The sequence below is a fragment of the Hydra vulgaris genome, chromosome 11 (assembly GCF_038396675.1).
Source record: "Hydra vulgaris chromosome 11, alternate assembly HydraT2T_AEP".
In the NCBI taxonomy this organism is placed as follows: domain Eukaryota; kingdom Metazoa; phylum Cnidaria; class Hydrozoa; order Anthoathecata; family Hydridae; genus Hydra; species Hydra vulgaris.
The window spans coordinates 16,929,073-16,952,500 of NC_088930.1; the positions used below are offsets into that span (position 1 = coordinate 16,929,073).

The 23,428-nt window shown below is 28.3% G+C and overlaps 1 protein-coding gene across 1 annotated transcript in view; it reads right to left on the reverse strand.

Moving 5' to 3' along the window:
* Positions 1-8,983: 8,983 nt before the first annotated feature.
* The window catches only part of LOC100212624 (3-hydroxyisobutyryl-CoA hydrolase, mitochondrial), a 28,035-nt gene continuing 13,590 nt past the window's right edge, over positions 8,984-23,428 (reverse strand). Inside the window, exons 7-16 of the mRNA XM_065810300.1 lie at positions 21,622-21,674; positions 19,169-19,247; positions 18,953-19,030; positions 18,814-18,881; positions 18,528-18,611; positions 18,143-18,198; positions 15,087-15,168; positions 10,238-10,252; positions 10,002-10,106; positions 8,984-9,196 (exon numbers count right to left, since the gene is read on the reverse strand). Coding sequence (XP_065666372.1) covers positions 9,044-9,196; positions 10,002-10,106; positions 10,238-10,252; positions 15,087-15,168; positions 18,143-18,198; positions 18,528-18,611; positions 18,814-18,881; positions 18,953-19,030; positions 19,169-19,247; positions 21,622-21,674 — 773 coding nt within the window. The 3' untranslated portion in view covers positions 8,984-9,043. The remainder of the gene's footprint in view (positions 9,197-10,001; positions 10,107-10,237; positions 10,253-15,086; positions 15,169-18,142; positions 18,199-18,527; positions 18,612-18,813; positions 18,882-18,952; positions 19,031-19,168; positions 19,248-21,621; positions 21,675-23,428) is intronic.

The window sequence follows — 23,428 nt, forward strand, 5'->3', positions numbered from 1 at the left end:
TCGCCAAGGTTATTTTTACACATGAAGAGTTGACTTCTTATCGTAACCAGCGTTTTACGAATATTAACGAACATTATTCAGCAGATCATGTTTGGAATTTGGGTCTGATTCTTATTAATGGCCAATTTGCGGCTTAGGGTTGTGTAAAGTTGTTGGAAAAGAATGCTCACAATAATTTTTTGTGCATTATGACTAACGGTGCCGCAATGATGCAAAAATTTGATAGATTGCTATCTTGTGAACAAATTACATGTTTAGCCCATGTAATTTAAATTGCTATAGCGAATATATTTTATAAAATGTAAACTGTAGTAGAGGAAGAGGAATATAATAGTGAAAGTGACCTAAATCCTGAATCTGATAAAATAATCTAACTTGATCTTTGCATCAACCTTCAACTGAAATAAAAATACTTTAAAAATTGTAACGTGGTTGAACATTAGTGTAGATAGTGGCATTTGGGTTGTACATTTGGGTGCGGAACGGTAAAACAACAGGATGTTGTAAAATTGCTTTTTCCAGTCTTTTCGTTCAATGTGTACTGCTTGTATTGTTTTAGTTAGTGCTTTAATTAAAGATTCAGCTGTTAAGTTTCCCTAAAGCTATTGCACAGTTCTTTTTTTTTGAAAATTCTGTTTGTTAAAAAATATTTTTATCTCGATAGAAGAAGAATGTAGTCTTTTATTGCTAACAATAGTTTCGGTATTCCATTTATTTTGGTTGCTTTATGTAGAAAATCAAGAAGAAGACTAAAAGTACTAGGTACGATTCCCGATAACCTTAAATTTTGATCATATTTTTACATACAACATTACTAAGTAAAATTCGTTGCGTAAAGGACAAAGGTAATCAATATTAACCGTATCCCCAACTTCCCAACGCTTTAGTTGTTATTATTAGGCTGTTAGATTTTGTTTACTAAACAAGTGTTTGACAAATTGCGCAGCCTTTAATATTGCTTTACTTAATACTTATATCAAGGAAAGTAAACCCGTCGTGTGTTGTATGTGACGTGTTTTTCTGTGGTAGTGTAGTTTAGTTTTCTCTAGTCTGATGTTACTGTTATTCGCTAGATGTATAACCATAATTTCTAGCGTACCTGGAAGCGCAATACGATTTGTTTTTACGATAATGTCTGAAGTTTGATTAACTGTAAGTTCTTGGAGAAAATTACTGTAAGTAAGTAACTCTTTTTGAAACTTTTATATTTCAGAAGGATATTTTAAATGTTAGGTATTAGTGGCTATTAACTTAGTAAGTATCCGTAAAATAAAATAGGCTTTGGTTTCTCTTTGAATATCAAGTAGCGAAAAGCCGTTAGGGCATGTGTGTTCAGCTGTGAAGTTTACATACTTTTAACTGTTGTACTTTATACTATAACCCTTAGTTATCACAAGGGTCTATAGGTTGTTGACTAGGTTATTCAGATAAATTATTTTTTTCTTGGATGCATTGTATTTCAAATAATTATCCCCGCAATTATGATCTCCTACACTCAATGCAGAGTAGTACTGTAGCATTAGAGTTGTTTATCGTCTTTACAATAGCTTCGTGATTGCTGTAAATTTTGATAAGGTGTCCAAACAAGGATGTTTTGTTGTTCCCGTATATACTATAGCAAAATATTTTCTTTTCAATGTAGAGTAGCGTTGTTCAACAGCAGATAACGCTTTTGACTTATAGGATATAAGTTTAAAACCCTGTTTAGTAGTTTGTACTATGACTACAAAGACAGTACCGTAAACCGGGGTTACTTTGAACGTTTTTGAGATATTTTTACTTGCTCTTTCTTCACTATTAACAATATTTGAAATTTAACAAAATGAATATAGGGGCTAAGGTTGACTCTTACATAATTCAAATTCAAAATAATAATCAAGTAAAAGGATTTTGTATAGTAATAATTTAATTAGTCATTCAAAGATAACCCACGAATAGGTTTTTTTGACTGCGTTTTTTGTACAAGTAAAGCGTATTCAAAAATGCATTGTTTTCTTTTAAAATCTAATAAAAACAACATTCAAGATTTTATTACATGAATTTATTATTGCTAAAATAATATAATACTATTTCCAAACAAACACCTATTTGGTTTTTTGTTTTGTCTTAATAACAATACTTATCTTGGGCAGCTTTTAACTGTATCTAACAAGTGTTTTCTAGAAAAACTCTTAGGCAAAAATCTTTGGGGTTAGCGGAACAATTCTGTTGGCCTGCCTCGTTGGCCTGGCCTGCCTCGTAGGCCTGCCTCGTTGGCCTGCCTCCTTGGCCTGCCTCGTTGGCCTGCCTCGTTGGCTTGCCTCGTTGGCCTGGCCTCCCTCGTGGCCGTTGGCCTGCTTTTTTTATCTATAAGGCTGGAAAATGTAAATCATATTTTATATTGTTTTCTAACAATAATGATGAATGCTTGATCTTCTTGACTCTACTCATAGGTTAATCCTTGTGCCAGCTTGATAGTGACTATGCAACTCTTCCAGTAATCTTGTAATGAGGGCACTGCTCTAAAACTCAGTTTAATGGGTCTTTGATTATCAAACCAACTCAATGCTACCAAGTTTCTTGTGGTTGGTTACTTCTGAAGGATCAATGTTGGCAAGAATATAATGTTGAAACACTTTTTTTTTAATAAAAATACTAAGAAGGAATTAATACTTGCTGGTTGCACTGTCGTGCAACTTGTATAAACGGAAATTCTGAGATTGGAATTTAATGTTCATAGCAAATACTTTGCCTATTAAGGAAGTTGACATAGAGAAGGATGTGCTTTGTGCCCACTGTGTTTATTGTCTGTAAGATTTGACCGGCACCACCAACTTTATCTACTGAAGCTTGAGATTAAAGCTTTGGGACAACTGAAGAGCATCCCAATGTTAAAGAATTCTCAAAATAACTTATTACCATAGCGTGTCTATTTAACAATTTCTAAACAGTAATCATCTATTTATTGTTTTCTAATGCATGGTATAGTTTTCAAAATGTTTTAATTCCCCATCTTGCTCATCCATCCATTCTCAATAAGCCCCGCTTTACCCGACGCTGTTCTAAAGTAGAGTACTTACAATCCGTTTAGCGTAAAAATCATTATTTATTTTTTGAGTGTCTATGTTAAAACCATCAGTAAAGTAAATGTGCTTTTTTACATTTTGACAATCTATTTTTTTAAGTATTTTCAAATGTGTTAAAATTACCATTAGGTGGTCTGTAAAATTACCATTTGGTGGTCTGTAAAATTACCATTAGGTGGTCAGTAAAATTACCATTAGGTGGTCTGTAAGGGGTAGTTATAAAAATATATTTGAGTTTTTGGTTGATAATTTCAATTGTTAATAACTCACAATCAGCGTCATTAACACTGAGGTTTGTGATTTTGTGAATGCGAATTAAGATTAAAAATACATAAGCCCCCAGCGTAGCCGTTTTTCCTTGGTTGGCATATTGAATAAAAAGCTGGTAGAAAAAATGAAAATTTTACTCATCGCCATTTTAACACCAAGTTTCCGTTAGACTGATTACATTAAAATTACAGTTTAAGTTTTTTTTAAATCATTTTTAGGGATTCAAAATTTATAATCATACTCCTGATGTTCAAATTTAATAATGAAAAATTGAATAATGAATAACTTATAGCATCACTTCTATTTAAATAAACGGTATTATTTAGAGATAAGCTGATTCCAAATATACCAAATTCGATTCCGATTCTCAATTGCGATTCCAATTCTGTATCGACTCCTATTCTTTTGTGATTTTTATTAGTTTAATTTAACTGATAGTACATTTAAAATGATAATTTAAAGCATTGTTAATTTAATACTTACACAGAATTTAAATATAAAAACATCGAAATCTGTTATATTGGTACAGGTAAAACAGGGCTGACGACACCGGGGGTCTTGGGAGCATGCCCTCTCCGCACTTTTTATCAAAAACTTTTTTTTTGCTGAGAAATCGACCTAGAAATTGGGGAATTTTTTAAAATAAGGGAGAGTGCCCCTCTACCACCGCGGTATCGTTGGCGGAAGCATTATTTCGCTTAGAAGTGATTTCAACTATCCTCCACGTTCACCAGATTTAACAGGGCCAGATTGTTTTCTTTAAAGTTATTTTAAAGAAAGGTATACGTAAATAAGTGATCGTACCACAGCTAAAACAAAACATTCGCGATGAAATTCAAGTCGTAATACTAGAAATTTTACAAAAAGTTATGCAAAATGTACTAGATAGAGCACTAATGTGCGAAGCCAATAAAGACCACCGTGATATAATTTTTCACACTTAAGCCCAACCCATTTTCCATTAACATACTGTATAACAAAAAAATAATAATAATTAACCATAAAATAAAACTGTTATTTCACATTCAAACCATATCGGTAGTTTTGCGTCACCCTGTAGTATTGTTGCAAAAGTATATATAGATTCGTTCTCGCTGTTTCCGATACGACGATGCAAAGATTCACAAAGAGATTCATTGAAATTTCCTTAGTCTTTGATGCAATTGATTGACATGTTAACTGAACAAAGAGAATCGCATCTTTTTTATCAATTAAATAGTTCAGCTTGTGATAGGTGTTACTCCATCTAGCCGACTCAACTTGAATGATGCTGTGTTTAGGAAGTCCCAAAATCTCCAGAGATTGTCTCAAAAGTTTGTACCACTTAACCGAATGTTTAAAGTGTCCTACTATTCTTCTACATGTAGTAGAAATGCGTTCATTGTCGAGGCAGCCGTTTTTTACAACTAACTGAAGTTGTCTCTTACTACTGTATTGAATTAGTAGTCCCTAACGCTCAAGTGATTCATTTATAAATGTAACAAGATTAGCAGCAGTGTGGGACTAGTAAGGAAAAGGTACCAAGTCAAGACAAATCTGAATTTGTTTCATATCTTCTGTGAGAAAATGTGCTATTAGGCTCATGTAATCAACATTAGCTGTGGAGCTCCACATGTTGGCGGTTATACTAACATGATCAGTTTTCTTTGCCAAGAAACAAATTTTACTTGATACTTTCTGATAAATGTTAGGAACTTCAATAGTCGAGAAGCATTTTCTGTTTGGTATCGTATACCTTGCTCAAAAGTAAATATCGTATACCTTGCTCCAAAAATTGTAGTAAGAGTTTTTGGAGCAAGGTATACGATACCAAGCAGAAAATAACCTGGATATAATTTTTCTTTTTCAAAAGTTGCATATTGCAGAGTTGGTGTCATTTAAATTAATTGCAAATTAGTCCCATACTTCGCTTTTCTTATTTTTCGGCATGATAACAAAACTATATATATGTATATTCCGAAATAAAAACAGCATTTATAATAATAAAAAAATAATAATAATTATAACAATAATTATAACAAAACAAAGTAAATAAGATTTTTATAATAGTACTTATTGTCGGTTCAAATATCAATTGAAAGTTTGTGGCAGTATTTTGCGTATTTGCATAACCATGAGCGAGATCTCGTCTCGTTCTCGTTTCTCGTGAAAAATGGGACTTCTCGTGAGAAACGAGAAATAGAAAATTCTCGCGAGAAGTAGAACGAGACTTAAATATTATATTATTTTTCAAATTAAAAATTATTATAATTTACAAAATGCTTAATAATTTGTTTTTTTAATTAATTAATATTTTGACTCCGTGATTTTAATAAATCTAATTAAAAATTTAATTTGTTTTTGACAAAAACAAATTAAATTTTTAATTGGATTTATTATTGACAATGGAAATCAATTGAAGGAGCAGTAGAAATTTTGGCACCACTTAAAAAAGGTGTCTTGTATGCAAAAAACTTGAAAAGCTGCATTGAGAAAAGATTTCCTCTTTGTCACACTGGAAACTTATTGAGTGCTGCAGCAAACTACTTAAATCCTGCTTTAAAAGGACTTCACTTGAAGCTCTTCAAAAAATTTCAAACAACAAAAAAATGGTTAGCCTCACAGGTTAAGGATAATGTCGAGTGCCAACCTGTTGCCAGAGTCCTTTCAGCAGATTTGTCTCCTAATTCAAAACTGAAGCGCAAGTTAAACGTCGGACTTGAAACACAAGAGCCAACATCTGAACTGAATCCTATTTTGAGCGAAATGTGCCAGTATGAATATCTCCCTGATGCCAAAAAAGACTTTCCGATTCTTGATTGGTGGAAATTGCATTCAAATACATTGCCAGAACTCTCTTCATTAGCTAGACAAATTTTAGCTATTCCAGCAAGTTCAACTAAATCAGAGAGAGTTTTTAGCTCAGGTGGAAATGTCGTCCAATCATCTAGACACAACTTACACCCAGAAAAAGTAGAACAAATCATCAGAGAAAACATTGTCTTGCTGGAAAAGTTTGGTAAAAAAATTCTGAATTAATATTTGAAAAAGTTGTTTACATTTGACAAATGTCATTAATTGTCATTAATAAACTTATTTAAAGACTTTAAGGTCTTTAATATAATAATGTCTACTTTCGTAAATTATGAGATGTAGTATTAACATAATTATGAAAAACCAATGATTAAGGTTAATAAATATACTTTTGGTAAATAAAACATACTTAAGTGCCTAACTTAAGTATGTTGTTGTTTTTATCACATTAGAATGTTTAGGAAAATGTTAAAACAACCACCGGTTTGGGTGTAAACTTTATATAATCATAACCTTTGAACTTTGAATTCTAAACCTGTCGATCTAAATTTTGTTTAAGAAAATAAAAATTAAGTGACTAATTTGTTGCCCTCACATTTGGGGTAGGGATGGTAAACGTTTTAGGGTATTTTTTTCTCTAGGTTCCATCACCACAAGTTTCATTTCTTAATCTTCGGAGCTCCTAAATCTGCAGGACATGGGGTTGTAGCCCCCATAATCCAGAACTGGTTTAAAATTTCCCTCCTTAGTTTTTTAATAATAAAAACTTTTACGCAAAAAGTCTGTAAAAAGAACTAACAATTATGCCAATTACGCCTTTCAATTAGTCTACTCTTTCCGAGTCTCCCATGGCTATATGCACCTTCTCACTGCCATGTTTCAGATTTGCCTAAGTTTTAGAATTTACTTTTTTGAATTACTGTTGTACAAGATCCTGTCAAAGTTACTTGTGGAATATAAGTAAATTTACTTACTTTATATAAATTACTTTTAATTTACTTTACAAATTATATAACATGTAAGCTTATGCAATTTAAAATTTATTTTATATAACTTATTTTTAATAAAGATTTGTTATTACAATAAAAATAAAAAATTCCTATTTAAAAAATACTATTTTAATTGTAAATTTAATTTACATTTGGTAGCATATTACTTTTTCCATGCTTTATATAAGGTTACTTTCTATATATGTTTGTGTGCCACAAAATTTGAAATCAATTTTTGAAAGCTTTTTTCTCAACCAATTTTGCTCAAATTTTGGACACTTAATCATTTTTGATGACAATACAAGGAATTGGAAAAATTTGACCAAAAAAAGTTAATTAAGTTAACAAAAATTTAATTTGTATTTTCCCATACATTTTATATATTTGATATGAATTGCGTATTACGTCACAAAAATCATTGATTTGCAAATTATTTGCAGTTTCGAAGACGTTAAAACGCAGCGATTCAAAACCTATTGTTTTTTAAGTCTTAAGTTATTAAGTTAAAAAACAAAAATTTAGTAAAAACAGTAATTTTTAAATTAAAAAAAAAAAAAAAACAGTAATTTTTCCTTCTACAAAAGATAACAAAAAAAGAATTTCTAGGCCCAATAGAATTCTGCTTGCATAAAGCATGGATTTGAAAAAATAGTTCTTTTTTGATTTACTAGTATGTAATATACTTTCATATGCAAGTTTTATTTAATATAATTTTTTTTTTAATTAATTACTTTTATTGGTAAATGTAAATTACAGTTTGAGGAACTTTTATATTATGTAATTTTCAAAAGTAATTAACTTTTAAATATAACAGTAAACAACTTTGTCACGTGACTTACTTTTACATGTAAAAGTAATTACTTTCTGCTGTCATCTTCTTTTACATAACTTACTTTTGAAAGTAATAAAACTTACATCATAGAGAAAAAAGTCGTTTCAAAAAAATTAATTACTGATACGGAAATGTAAATTTACATTAAACGTTTAAAATTACTTACGTAATTTACCTTTTGATAAAAAATTAACTTACTCGCGTAAGTAAAAAAAATTAGTAAAAGAGCCATCCCTAGTTATAATTATTCAACAGAACGAATATTATGTTTTGCATTGAAAATGTGATTAAAATAAAAATATGAATTCATTAAAAACTAATTTTGTTGTGAAAATTATCAATGATCACCAAAAAAACAAAACATATACGTGTTCTAAATTTCAACAATCAAGTGTAAGCGGTAGGTAAGTTATTTAGCCAAGGAAAATTATATTACTATAATAAAAATAATAATAGTCGAAATACGTATTAAAATCGATAATAAAACAGTCGGTTTAGAGTGCAATCTATCTGAGATGTTAAATAGGTAAGTAATAACTAAATTTGAAAAAAAAACAATAAAATAAAGATAATAATAAATGAAAATAAAAGCTGAACATTTAGGCTTATTTTATATTCAATGTAAATATCTGCGTGCAAAATTGTATAAATATCTGTGTCCAAAAGGAAAAGGAGATAAGTCATGAAATGTCACTTTACAGCAGAAGCAATATAAAATTGGTGCAGCTGCAACTTTTTATGGAAAGTAAGATTTTAAGCCTTGTATAATGACTCGAGTGCTCATTTTTTGTGGAGATATTTAAAGTTTAAACTTATTTCCTTGATACTTAATAATATTATTGTTCGAATAATGTATTACTCATTTTTAACCTTTTTTGACTCAACTCCCTTTTCCTTTTGCACACAGATATGTAAAAGCAAAAGTTTTTGGTAAATTAACAAAATTGTCGGCGATTTTAGAAAGTTAAACGTAGCTTAGATTAAATGTGTTGAAAGATACAAATAGCGCTTGTGTTCGAAAAACTATATTAAAATTTGTAATTCTTATTTGTTGCTAAATATAGAAAAATTTTCGTTTTTTATTACACTATGGACTAAATTGTAAGTTCTCTGTCGAACGGCAATGGACTAAAAAAGGAGGAAACGAAATCTTCTGAAACCTCATCTAAAGACTTGTGCTGCCATTTTGGAGAATTATCACGGTCTACCAACACAGAGCGAATTCCCTCAAAGAAATCGCGTCCTTCCTAGAAATAATATACACATTAATGTTACAACAATTAAGCACGCATTTAGATGACTTATACTTACTTATACACCCGGGTACTCACCTGTTGATTACTGCTCGGGTACCATTATTAAATGACGGGTAACCGTTATTTAATAAGTTTAAATTTAATTTTTATTTATTTTTAAATTTTAAAACCGTTATTCATACTATAACAGTTTAACAATATTAATTTGGCGTGTGAAAGAAGATCTCGAAGATGTTGTTAAAAATGTCAATGGTTACGATTTCTTCATCACCATCAAAATTTCTAAAAACATTCAATATATATAACGTTTGAAAAGTTATTTGAGTTTCTCATTCAACTACATTCCTTAATGATTACTATTATTACTCTTATGTAAAATGTTTCCTGGAACAACTTTAAAACCCGTTAAAAAATTTTTTTAACGGGTACCCGCCCGTTCGTTCGACGAGTACCCGGGCAGGCGTTTTCGCGTTTTTCGACAGTCCTAGTAATACTATATAAATAAGAAAATAAACATTCTATAAAGATTTTAATTAATTCCTCATTACGCCAAAATAAAAATTTTTTTTTAAATTATCGCAAGGTAGTGGTAACTGGATAAAAATATAATTATAAAACGTTATATTTATATAAATTTTATAATATAATATTTTATGATATAACTTTTTATAAAAATTATAAAAAGTTATATCTTAAAAAAAAAACAATGGTGACAAAAAAAAAGTATTAATTTGAACAATCAGCTATTAGTTAAGGAACTAAATTTTAAAAAGTGCAAAATTTCTAAAAAACAAACCATAAATCTTTGAGAAATACGATACTCCATTTTAAGAACATCATTTAAACTTAACGCTGCTCCTTTTTCGATTTGTTTCATTGTGACTTTCAAAGATAACGGACTCTATAAAAACAACATAAACTTTTAAATATTTTATAAAACAGATTCTATAAATACAATACTAAACAGACTTTATAAAAGCAAAATAGACTTTTTGAATAAATCAAAGTACCAAACAAAGTTGTTAAACTTACCAATTTTTTAAGAACCTAAAGAAAAAATATTTTAAAATGAAAGAATGGCAATATACTTACTTTAAAAAAAAACATATTTAAAAAAAATAATAAAAAACCTAAAAATTCATTATGTTTCATACTCATATTGTCAATGTTAAAACATTAAAAAAGACATACTATTTTAACTATTGTATTTAAGTGTTTAGAAATGTTTATTTCAGCTTCTGTTACTCCTGTTTTGATTTTTATCTACTGATCTCAAATAATGATTATAACATTAACACACTCATATACATTCTACTTAAAACATGCATTCAACATTGACACTATCAGACATCCTACATTGACACTATCAGACATTGACACAATTATGATCGTGCTTATATATAGACATCTTGAAAAACTAGTCTTAGATAATTTTAAGTTCTAAAGACAAGGTTATTTAGAACACAGATCTTGTTAGGGTAGTAGGTCTAGCACAAAATAGTGCTAGTGCAACAATTATTTGTTCCTGTACGAAACATTATTAGATATCTCCAATTAAACCAAGCTGAAAGCTTTATATTGAACTTCAACATGATTCAGAATTATTAAAGTAATGTCAAACAAGTGTTTGATCAATTTCAAGCAGCAAAAATGAAAGAATATGATTATAGGAAATAATTAAAATAAATTAACGAGGAACAATATAGCTTTTGTGTATACAAGTATAAAAAAGAACTTCGGAATGCACATTTCAAATAACTTGGAATGGAAGCGCAATGTAAATAATGCAGTAAAATAAATGCTTAGAAAAAAGATGACAAAACTCTTACCCATAGTTTTAATCAGTTAAAAAAATGGAATATTTGTTTAAAATACTAACGTTCAACTTTATTATTTTTGTTTGCCGTAATAGAAACTCTATGTAGTTTTGGTGTCTTCACTCCTGACTGAGTATAGAGCATTTTGTTACTGTGATATATTGCATCAATATGCAAATTATCACTAATGTGTTGATACGATATACTTTGTCAATATGTAGTATCATCACTTTTGACTGAGTGTACAGCACTATTCTATTTTAAAAAGTGTTTATGAAAAACAAATTTTTTATTACCACGATTTTTGATAAATAGAAATTTTTATTACAGTTATACATATCGTAAAAAAAAACAAAAAAATATATATGCAAAAAGCCAGAGGGGAAAATGAGGAGAAAGTGCACAGATGTAAAGATTTTGTAAATTAAAGATTGCATTAACCGTAATAAGCAAGGCTATAAGGCATTTAAGACTGGATTACATCCAATAGTCAAAGAAAGAGAAGCGATTAATCAAATAAGACCGAAAAATAAAAAAATGTATAATAATCACTTTTTTGAAGAATGCTTATTAGCTAATTTTGAAATCTAAATTAACTAAATTAGATAACATGAATGCCGCTATTGTAGTATTTTTACACTTGAAGAGGAGGAAATAGTAAAAGATATCAAGAACGGAAATACGAGTTTGCAAGACATCAACAAAGCAGAGTTGATCAAACTCCTTTTTGATATCTTAAAGATAAAAGGCGACACAAATAAAAGATGCAATGAAGATCAGAAATTTATTAAGTTGTCCTCTAATGCAAAATCAGCTCTGACAAACAAGAAGTAATTCTACCAATTTTTTTTTTTTTAATGTTTGCTATATGTGATAATATTTACTTAATCAACGTTTGTTATTGCAGTGAATTTTATTTAATTTAAAAAAGAATTTTAAAGTAACTTTATAGAATATTTAAAACCATTTTTTATTGTTTCAGACTTAGTTGTTCGTTTTAGCTACGATTCCATGCAAAACACTCAAGCTTAACAGTAAAACACCAGGATTGTGTATTAGAAAATAGAGGACTTAACTGCACCCAAGAAATAACTTATTACCATTTAGAATGGTGTATGAAAGGGTGACATTGAAAGACAATTGTGTATGGAATATTGACACCAAAAGAATCTTTGATGATGAGAAGATACTCAAGTTAGTGAATTATGGTGTTGATTTAACTTCAACATGGCATATGCAGAAAAAGGTGAACAGTGCCTCAAAATGCAGCAAGAAAATAGGGAATGTGTTACAATCTAATCATTTGTCTCCTTTTTAGGTGATATTTTTACAAATCAAGTCATTTTCTTCTCAGTTGGAAAACAAGTCAGATGGTATCCCAAGCATTTGTAAAAAAAAATTCTCCTTGTTACAACATTTGAAAATGAGATGTCAGATAATGACACTAAATATAAATATTTTTTTTCATTTTTGTCAAGAATTTGAGAATAATTAAAAAAAAAAGAAAAATGAGTAGCTTCTTCAACTGCAGTGGCTTGTCAGCCTTTAAGAAGGCAAATAAAAAAAATAAAAAAGAACAAGCTAGATAATTCAAATTATACTACCAGGTAAAACCACCTTTAAAATACAAAATGTAAATAATAACATTTAGATCCTTTTAGACTTTTTTTTTGGTTTTAGACGTTTTACTTTGTAATTTTATTTATACTACCATAACAAGGACTGGTTACTTTCCTTGTTTTGCAGATCATTCTGTTTAGTAGAATACTTTTATTATTTTCTTAAGAAATTGATCAACATTAAAACATGGGGTTACTCTTTTTTTAGTATTATTATTTTGTTAAAAAATCTTTTACATTCATATATTCATATATTTAAATACTTTAAATAAAAAAATATAATATTTTCAAAAAAGCTAAAATATTTGGACAATATATAACTCCACATAATAAAATATACTATTATATAGATAAAAATATAAATAATAATAATATTATTATTATAATTTATTATTATATTATTGTAATTATTATTAATATTATTATAATATTAAAAATATAATTTTTATCCACATAATAATAAGTATAAATAACAACACAAATAAAGTTAAACTTTTTCTTAATATTTTTATTGCTGAAAAAGGTTATATAGTCGTATAATAGAATACTATCTTAACGTAACTTTATGATTTTATTTTTAAATGCTAGACATTTAAGATGAATTTTTTTTTTCCTTTTGTTTAAAAAGATTATTTTGGTTTTTGGGTAACTTTGACAGGAATGTCAAAATTACCTTAAGAGTCTGTCAAAGTTTACCCATCATGTGCAATCATTGTTATACAATTAAGTGTATATTATAATAAGTAAATAAAAGATAAATAATTAAGTTTTTATTTTTTGTAAAAAACATTTTCAACACACATTGTACAAAATTGTAAATAAGAGAAAATACAAAATTGTAAATAAGAGAAAAATTTATTTTTGGGTGTAGATTTTATTATCATATGATGCCTTGCAGGTACATAAAAAAAACCAAGTTCAACATATAAATCCTATATTCAGGAAGTCATGAAAAAAAATTATGATGTGAATGAAAATAATGAATGAAAATTCATTGTAAACGAGTTGGGCTTAACAAGATTTTGACAAGAGATGAAAATACAGTAGTTTTGCATACAATTAAGACACTTGGAGACTGAGACCTTGAAATATTTCCTCAAATATACTCTGGGCTATTAAATGTTGTGAGTATTGTACAAGATTACATAAAAAGTAGTGGTAAAGGCAACACTTTTAAGGATGGCAAGCCTGGCATTGATTGAATGCATGCATTGGTTGAAAGATGAAAAAACAAACTTAAATGTCAGATATATAGCCTTTTTTTATTAATCATGCCTATGAATGTTAACATAGTCAATAACGTTTTTGAAAAACCATTATATAAAACAGGAATGAAACAGAATTTCAAAGCAACATAGGCAATAAAGCAATAGCAATAAATTTTCTCCAAACATAAATTAATGTACCAACATAAAATGGTTGATACTTTAACTAAAACCATGTTTACAGTGCAGGTTGTTCGATAACTGTTGTGCAGGTATGTTGTTCGATAACTGTTGTGCAGGTATATTTTTCAATAACTGTTGCACAGGTATGTTGTTCGATAACTGGTCACTTTTTATTACTATACATTGTTTAAAAGTTATCCACATATACAGCAACTGGTGCAATGGCAATGTGGGCAATGCACACTACAACTGTTATCCTTTGGGGTGGGATAGGGGAATCCATCTTAAGTAGACACATTTAGATTCAAAACTTAGTGATATCTTTCAAATAAACATTTTTGTTACATTTTTAGAGCTGTTTCACAGTTTTTTATACTGTTATTTTTTTAAAACAAAATAGTAGGTTGGTGCTAATAAATATTTAAAATGTTTTCTCTATTTTTTTTGTCATAATGATAATGTTACCCTAAATAGCGCAACTAACATTTGCAGCATAAAGCATACTTCTGTTGATGTTACCCTATATAGGAGATAACACTGACAGTTGCACTCAAACAACAAAAATACTTATCAACCAATTATATTACTTAACTAAATACATTCTTTATCCGTTTAAGGCAGCAATATCATTGGTAAACACCTATAAATATTGAATCCTTTTTTGTCACAGCAAATAAACTAATAAATTCTACAAAGTTGTGTCAAATTGACAGCATTGACACTGTCAATGTTACCTCAGTCTACCTTACTAATGACTTATTTTAATTAAAAAATAAATAAAAATAAAAACAAAAAAGAGAAATAGAAAACTAACTATTAGCTATATAAATTAGACTAAGATAAATACTACTTAATAACTAATATACTTTACAAACTCACATATATAAAAGATAGACTCATACAACTAGAAGATAAAATCATAAAGGTAGAAGATAAACTCACACAGGTATTAGATAATCTCATATAAAACATTTAGCAAGATTTTGCATATAAAAAAACTAAAACTTTATACAAAAATAATACATTCATTTAACAAAAATGCTGAAACAAAACATACCTCCAATTGTTTTTTAGACCAGTTGGACTTATTTTCTTGTAAACGTAAAAATACTTCCTCTAAAGTGGGGGCTGAGAATGTACTAGAAAAAAAAATTCTTAAAAAGCAAACGGAAACAACCAACAATATTGAAAACAACACAAAGCAATAGAAACACACAGATTCTTATCTAACTTTTTTGACTTTAAATTATTTTCACTAATTATCTGTTGCCTCTTACTAATGTTGTTTTTGGTTATTACAGGTATCTTTGATAAAATATTTTTCTTTAGGAGCAACAAAGAAAACTGTTTACTCCATCTATCAAAAAAAGAAATTTTGTACCATTTACTCTGGCTAAATTGTTTTTGTCAACACCACATAGTAACATGAGGCAGTATAATAAAGAAATCATTCAGGCTAAAACAAATTTCTCACATCAATTTAACAATAAATTAGTTACCAACATATCAAAACGTGTCCTAACAGACAATTATAAAGAGCTTTTAAGTTCAGGATTAATTTTTGTTCCTTCAATTACAAATACGTCCCCTGATATTCATTTAACGGCTTTTAAAAGATTTAAAACAACCTTTCTCCAACAACTCTATTTTGGGACCGAAGAGATAACGAGACATCCATTTCATAAAAAATCAAATTGGTCTCCCCTTGACAAAAAACAAAATTGTTATAAGTTATCTTAACTTGGTAGAATGTGATATAACCGTATGTTCTTAAAAATATATAGCCAACTCCACCTATTGCGAGTTACAAAAACATTAAATCGATTAAGAAATTTCTAATCCAAACAGCACATAAAAAAACAAATGAAAAATCTATTTTTTTTTTTTCTAAATTACAATTCCTAGGTGTTTCTATTTAGGTGTTATAATTGTAAATGTAGAATGTTTTTATATATAACTTTGGTTCTTTTGAGACTCACCATGACATAACTTTTTTTCTGGCATTTGCAAAATCACGTCATGTCACAAAATTCAGACATAAGATGACCCTCCTAAACAATATTACATTTTTGAAAAATTTAACTGAGTTGCTTGTGAGAACCAATAAAAAGTTTTATGAATAGTGTCAGATCTTTTTTTGAAAGTAGAGAGTTTTTGCTGCACCCTAATAACTTACGTAACTGAAGAAGAACATCGATTTGACTAAAGATTCTGTTATTGTTTTTATATTAGTATTATTATTAAAGCACTCACTTAAAATAAAAATTGTAATGAAACTGTCAATATTAGAATTAACATTTAAAAACTCACACAAATTAAATAGTTATGTAATTTCTGTGAAAAAATGATTTAATATTTAACTTCTTTATAAATTGTAAACCAAATATTTAGTAACTTCCAGTTATTGGAAGTAACTTATTAAGTTAAAGAGTAACGATAATTTTAATTTCATAAATTTGATATATTTAATTTAAAATATATGGAGACTTGATAAACAAGACTGTAAATTCGTCTTGTTTATCAAATCAAGTCAAATATATGCTGAAATAAGGTTGTACTAATATTAAGTAAATATCAAAATATTAATTATGATGAAAATAATAATAATAATAATAATAATAATAATAATAGTAGTAATAACAATAAAAACAATAATAATAACAACAATAAAAACAGGAATAATAATAAAAATAATAAAAATAATAACAATTATAACAATAATACAACAATAATAAAATTTATAATATAATATAATAATTTAAATATAACAACAATAATAATATCTGTAAGATAAAAGAAAGAAACTTACTTCTTATTAGAAAAAGTACAGATAATAATCTGTACTTTTTCTAATAAGAAGTAAAATAAACTAGTTTTAAAGGAAGAAAACGAATTGAGAGCTTTTATTTCATAAAGAAGTTAGTTTTTTTATGTTTTAATATTTTATAGATATACGTCCATGAGTATTAGAACAGTATCTTGAGAGAGGTTTAAACTACTATTGGATCGAAGATGATAAAGAGTGTCTGCACTTTTTGTAAAGATAGTTTTAATATTTTAGAAGTTAGGTAAAGCATATTAGAATTAAAATATTTCTGGAAAAGCCTTGTTTAAAAACCCTTATCTTAAAAACCTTGTTTTGGGATAACCTAATAAGAGCTTGTTGATGAAATTGTTCTAATACTAGGCATGCATATTTCAGAAGTGAACCGAAAATAGCATGGTATACATTCATTTGTGTTTCTAAAATCTGCATTATGTTAATCAAGATTAACATAAAGACAGACATTAGCTAACAATGTCATTAGATCTGCTTAGTTTTGTTGCTAATTCTTTAAAATGGGATTAAAAAAAAGATAATCAATTTTGATACTAAGATATTTGAGTTAACAAGATTTATTTTCTGTACACTTAATCTAAAGTTTATGTGTTGATAGATTTTTGTTTGAATTGATTTTAAAATAATGAGTCAGTTATGTTAGAACTAAGAGAAAGTTTATTAGGAGTTTTTGTTTTTTTAGCGATTTGTTAATTAACATTGGAAAAATATAATTAGCTAAGTGGTAAACGGTAGCAAACTTAATCGATGTATTAAGGTCATTAATATATAGTAAGAAAAGTATTATTTTCATATTTATTAATATATATATTTAAGCATTCCATTTGCAAACCAAGGTTTAAATCTTTGGGATCAAGATTTAGATTTATATCAAAAAACTAATGTGAAATATATATATATATATATATATATATATATATATATATATATATATATATATATATATATATATACGTGTATGTGTGTGTGTATGTGTGTGTGTGTGTGTGTGTGTGTGTGTGTGTGTGTGTGTGTGTGTGTGTGTGTGTGTATATGTATATAAAATTTTTAATTATACTGATCTGTTTATGTCAGAAAACGATAACAAATATGCATATTACTATCTTTAAAAAGACTAAAATCTAAATGTTTACCTTAGATTAACACAAAATAAATATATTTGTTCATGTCAATTATACTTAAAACGTTATTATTGCTAACCCTGTTAACCAATATGACCAAATAAATATAAAGAACAAAATATAAAATTTTGAAAACAAGTAATCAAAATATACTTATCAATTGTTTCTAAATGTTGACTTAATGAGAAATTTGTATTGTAATCATCACACTAAAAAGATTAATTATAAATTAACATATTATTTGCAAATAATTAAATATATACTGTAAACTAAAGTGCACTTAGATGTATTACAAAAACATATATATCTTATTTTCATGCCACAACTCAAAACACAAACATAAAGACCCTAACTTTAACTGCCCCCTTAAAATTAAAGACACAAACTTTTTTAACTTTTTTGACGTTATTAACTACTATATTAGACTGCTCACTTTGCTTAGTAATAATTTTTTTTTAAATTCAGGATACAAACCATGTTTTATCATTTAGTGACCACTCATATACACTTTGAAAAAAAAAAAATCAGTAATGTGTACCTTTTTATGGTATGAATTTAAAATTTCTTGTATTCTGCCTGCAGGTTTATTTAATTTCAAAACTTCTTCTTCTAAATATGGAATCTAAAATTTTATTTCAAAAATAACCCAATTTAAATTAATTTTAACAATAAATTTATCAACTCTCATTATGTATCTGGGAAATTTGAAAAAATATTATTGAATCATTCTTTTATAATTAAAGTATTAAAGTCAACTTTTTACAATAAAAACCAGTTCTTGAAAATTTTTGAGAAAAACAAATTTTTTAGGGAAATAAACTTACTTCATTAGCAGTAACATAATGAGTTGCAATGCCAGCAAAATAAACATCTCTCCCTTTTAATCGATGTCCTGTAAAAATCATTAAAATCAGATTCTAATAGTACTATTTATAGCAATACATTTGAATATATTCTGCTCACCTGTAAGAGCTAAAAATAAACCAAGCTTTCCTTTTAACCTTGGCAAAAAATAGCCACCTCCAACATCAGGAAAAAAACCTTTAAAATGATTAACTTAAAATTAATTTAGTTTTAAATACAAAAAAATAAAAAGAATCGTTTAAAAATATCGGAAACCATAAACCTAATAAAAAATAAATTAAAAAAGTTGTTTATTTCAATATAATTTAAAAAAACCTATAGCAGTCTCAGGCATAGCAAACAAGGTATTTTCGGACGCTACACGATTCTTTCCATGAACTGACAAACCAACACCCTAAAAAGTTAAAACTAGCAACTCTATAATTTGTCAAATGCTGACATTAAAACTTACTAATGTAGATTAACCCATTTAAAAAAAACTAGTTTTCATTGTATTGATAATGAAGCTTATTTTTTTTGTTATTAACTTTTTATTTAGCAACATGCAGCAATAGTGGCAGAATGCTCGCTTTGTAAGCAAGAAGTACTGAGTTTGATTCCCACCACATTCCTTATAGTATAGCACTCAACTTGTTCCTTTGAGTTCCTAGAGTTAAGAGTTTAGAGAGGGTTGTAACAACAATTTAAAAGAAAAAAGAAAAAAAAGGCTGATAAAATATAGTGAACCTATTGGTTACGAGTACAGTAACATTTCAGTTCATTCGTACAAATATATTAATATTAAAATATTATTAACAAATTTATTTTCTTCTATTTAAAAATATTTAATTTGACCTATCAGCCAATTATGTAAAAATTTTCTTGCTTTCGCATAAACAAAAAAACTGTTTTTAATATATTTTTAAAATAACATGAAAAATAATTAGTTTGTAAATATATGAGTAGGTTAAAAAATGTTTACAGTTTGATTGGTTTCTAAGAGTTTTTAAAATTTCTGTAAAATCATTGCGGCGAATTGTTAGTAAGAAATAGCCTGACTTTCTTCATTCCTTAAACGTAAAATATCACAAAGTAATTGTTTCTTTGTTTGCGTCAGTATAGCAACAGATCAGAAGTTAATTACCTAAAAATATGCTATGTACGAACTTTTATGCAAATGATAATTATTTTAAAATATAGCCCATTAACCAAATTTAACTTCCAGTGATAATGTACTACTTTTGACACTAAATACTAAAATAAAATTTAAAATCTGTTCCAAACAGTAACAGATTATAACTTTTAAAAAAAGGTACAATTTTATGTCAGCAGTATTACTATTCAAAAATAACAATTTGGTTTTTTTATACTAATCAAATATACAGTTAAAAAAATACACACCAAGATTTTTCTATACTAATCAAATATACTACTGTGATCAAAAAGTAAGGTGAATTTTTTTATAAAATGAAAAATCTTTATTTATTCTTCCAAATCTGTATCGTCCCCCTCAAAATAATCCCCCCCGGCCCCAATGCCAACGTTTTTTCCAGTCTTCGAAGCATGCCGAAAAGTCCTCGGTAGGGATAGCCTTCAATGCGCGTGCCGATTCACGTTGGATCTCTTCAATGGACTCAAAACGATTTCCCCAGAGTGATCTCTTGAGCTTTGGGAACAGCCAGAAGTCACACGGTGCTAAGTCGGGCAAATACGGTGGTTGTGGAGCAACATGGGTAGAGTTTTTGGCGAAAAACTCACGAAGAACCAGTGCTGTGTGCAAAGGCGCATTATCGTGGTGCAAAATCCAAGAGTTATTGGCCCATAATTCCGGTCTCTTTTTGCGAATAGCTTCACGCAAACGTCGCATAACGCTTAAATAATATTCCTTGTTGACAGTTGGCCAGTTGGAAGGAATTCGTAGTGAACGACACCACAATAATCAAAGAAAACAGTCAACATGACCTTGATTTTTGAGCAAATTTGACGTGGTTGCTTCGGTCTCGGCTCGCCTTTTTCACGGTATTCACTCGATTGGTTGGTTGTTTCAGGGTCGTATGCGTAGACCCAAGTCTCATCGCCAGTAATAATTTGTTTGTAGACGTCTTGATAGTCAGAAAGCATTGCTTCACACGTTTTAACGCGACGCTCTTTTTCAAAGAAATTGAGAAATTTCGGCACCAAACAATAGCACTTCTTTGCTCAACAAAATTAGACATTGTGAAAATCGCCGAATGCACTTTTGGTACTTCAGAAACAAGCGTAAACAAAAAAAAAAAATAATTATGAGTTTGACATGTAATTAGGCGCAAATGTTAATGACATTCCTACCAACTTAAAAATAAAAAAGATTGGACGATTCGAATAAGGCGGGAAGTTTAAATTAAAAATTCACCTTACTTTTTGATCACAGTAGTACAGTTAAAAAAATACATACCAAGATTTTTCTATACTAATCAAATATACAGTTAAAAAAATACACACCAAGATATTTCTATACTAATCAAATATACAGTTAAAAAAATACATATCAAGATTTTTCTATAATAATCAAATATACAGTTAAAAAAATACACACCATTATGAAATTTGAGTAATTTTTTCCTAATTATAATATTTAATACATAATATAATAATACATTTATTAAAATATATACCATAAGTATAACCAAAATATGCTAAAATATAATTTAAAAAAATGCTATTTTTGATTGACACTAAACTCCTATAGATTTTACTTCATTAGACGTTTCCATTGATTAAAGAAAATTTTTTTTAAAAAAATTGCTTACCCCACCCATTGTAATTCCATCAATTAGAGCTACAAATGGTGTTTTAAGATTTCCTGTAAAGTAATAGTAGTAACAACAACAATAACATTAACAAAAAATGAAGTAACAACAATAAGAAAAACATTTATAATGTTGAAAAAAAATTAGTACAACAATAAGAAAAACAAACAGGCTGGTTGAGTCTAAATTTTTTTAGAGACAACCAACTAGGTACTTATTTTGTTCAATATCGCAGATTTGCTCAATTTCACTAATATTAAAACTGCCATCAACACACTCATATGAATCTAATGAATTTTCTATATATAATATATGGTATACACTGTCGCCTCTACATTCACCTGTTCCATCACACCAGTTAATATTGTGACCAGAAATGTCTACAATTGAGTTATTATTAAACCTCATTTCACATACTCTAACAATTTTCGGACAAATTTATCACAGCCTTAAATTCTTCAAATTTATTTTCTTGTGAGGTAACATTAAAACATATACACTTAGACTCTGATATACTTTCAAGTAATAATGATTTAAGTAATAAAGATCAGGTAACGTCTGTTCACAAAAAATCCGGACTGATTTCAAATGTACACAAATTGTTCTAAATTTCGAATTTTCGATTCGAAATTTTTAAATTTAATTGGTCAACAACAACAGTTTCATTTTGTGGCAAAATTGAGTTTAAATAATTAATTCAAATAAACATGGAGCATCTAAAAGAGAACGATGTTAGAAATGTGATTGGAAATTTTTATAAACAAAACATAAACAGTGGAAAGAAATTTACAGTGGATCATTTTAAGAAAATGGGAATCGCTAAATCTACAATTTATGACATAATTAAAAGGTCTAAAAATAATTTGCCAATGAATAGAAAAATCGGTTGCGGCAGAAAACCTTTTAAAATTACACCAGAAAAGAGAGAGTCCATGATTGCAAGAGCAGAAGAGAGAATCGGGATTTCGCAAAGAAAATTGGCACTAAAATATAAGATAAGCGTTTCATACGTAAATAGATTATTAAGTATGCATGGACTAAAGTATACCAAAAGAAAAAATGCACCAAAAACAACAGAAAAGCAAGAAATTAAACAAAAGAAAAACTTATTAAAACTTTCAAAAACTTTTTTCAAGCCATCAAATGAGTTTGAAATCATCATGGACGATGAATCTTATTTCTGTGTAAATGGTGCAAATTGTTCACAAAACTCTGGCTACTGTACAAAGGATAGTTCTCAAACTGATCCTAACATTAAATTCAACTTCAAAAAAAAGTTTGACGAGAAAGTTCTCGTTTGGATTGCAATCAGTCGTTTTGGTCATTCATCGCCTTATTTTGCTGTAAAAAACTGTGCACTGGATGCAAAAACTTATTCTAAAGAATGTATTACAAAAAGACTTCTTCCATTTATAAATTCCAAGCATCAAAACATGAAAATTTTATTTTGGCCTGACGGAGCGAGATGTCATTATGCAAAACACACATTAGAAACTTACAACACTTTAGGTATTAACTTTGTCGACGCTAAAGATAACCCCCCAAATGTACCGCAGTTAAGGCCAATTGAAAATTTTTGGGCACATTTAAAAGCAAAAGTTTATGGAAATGGATTTACTGCGAAAAATCTTGACCACCTTAAGAATAGAATTCGATTAAAGTTGAAAGAGTTTGATCCAGACTACTTTTTCAACCTAATGGACTCAGTCAAAACTAAAGTTCGAAAAGCCGCTGATTTAGGACCACTTTCGGTTATAAAATAGTTAACAATGTCCAGTCACTCATTTTAGTTAAAATTTTTGTCAAA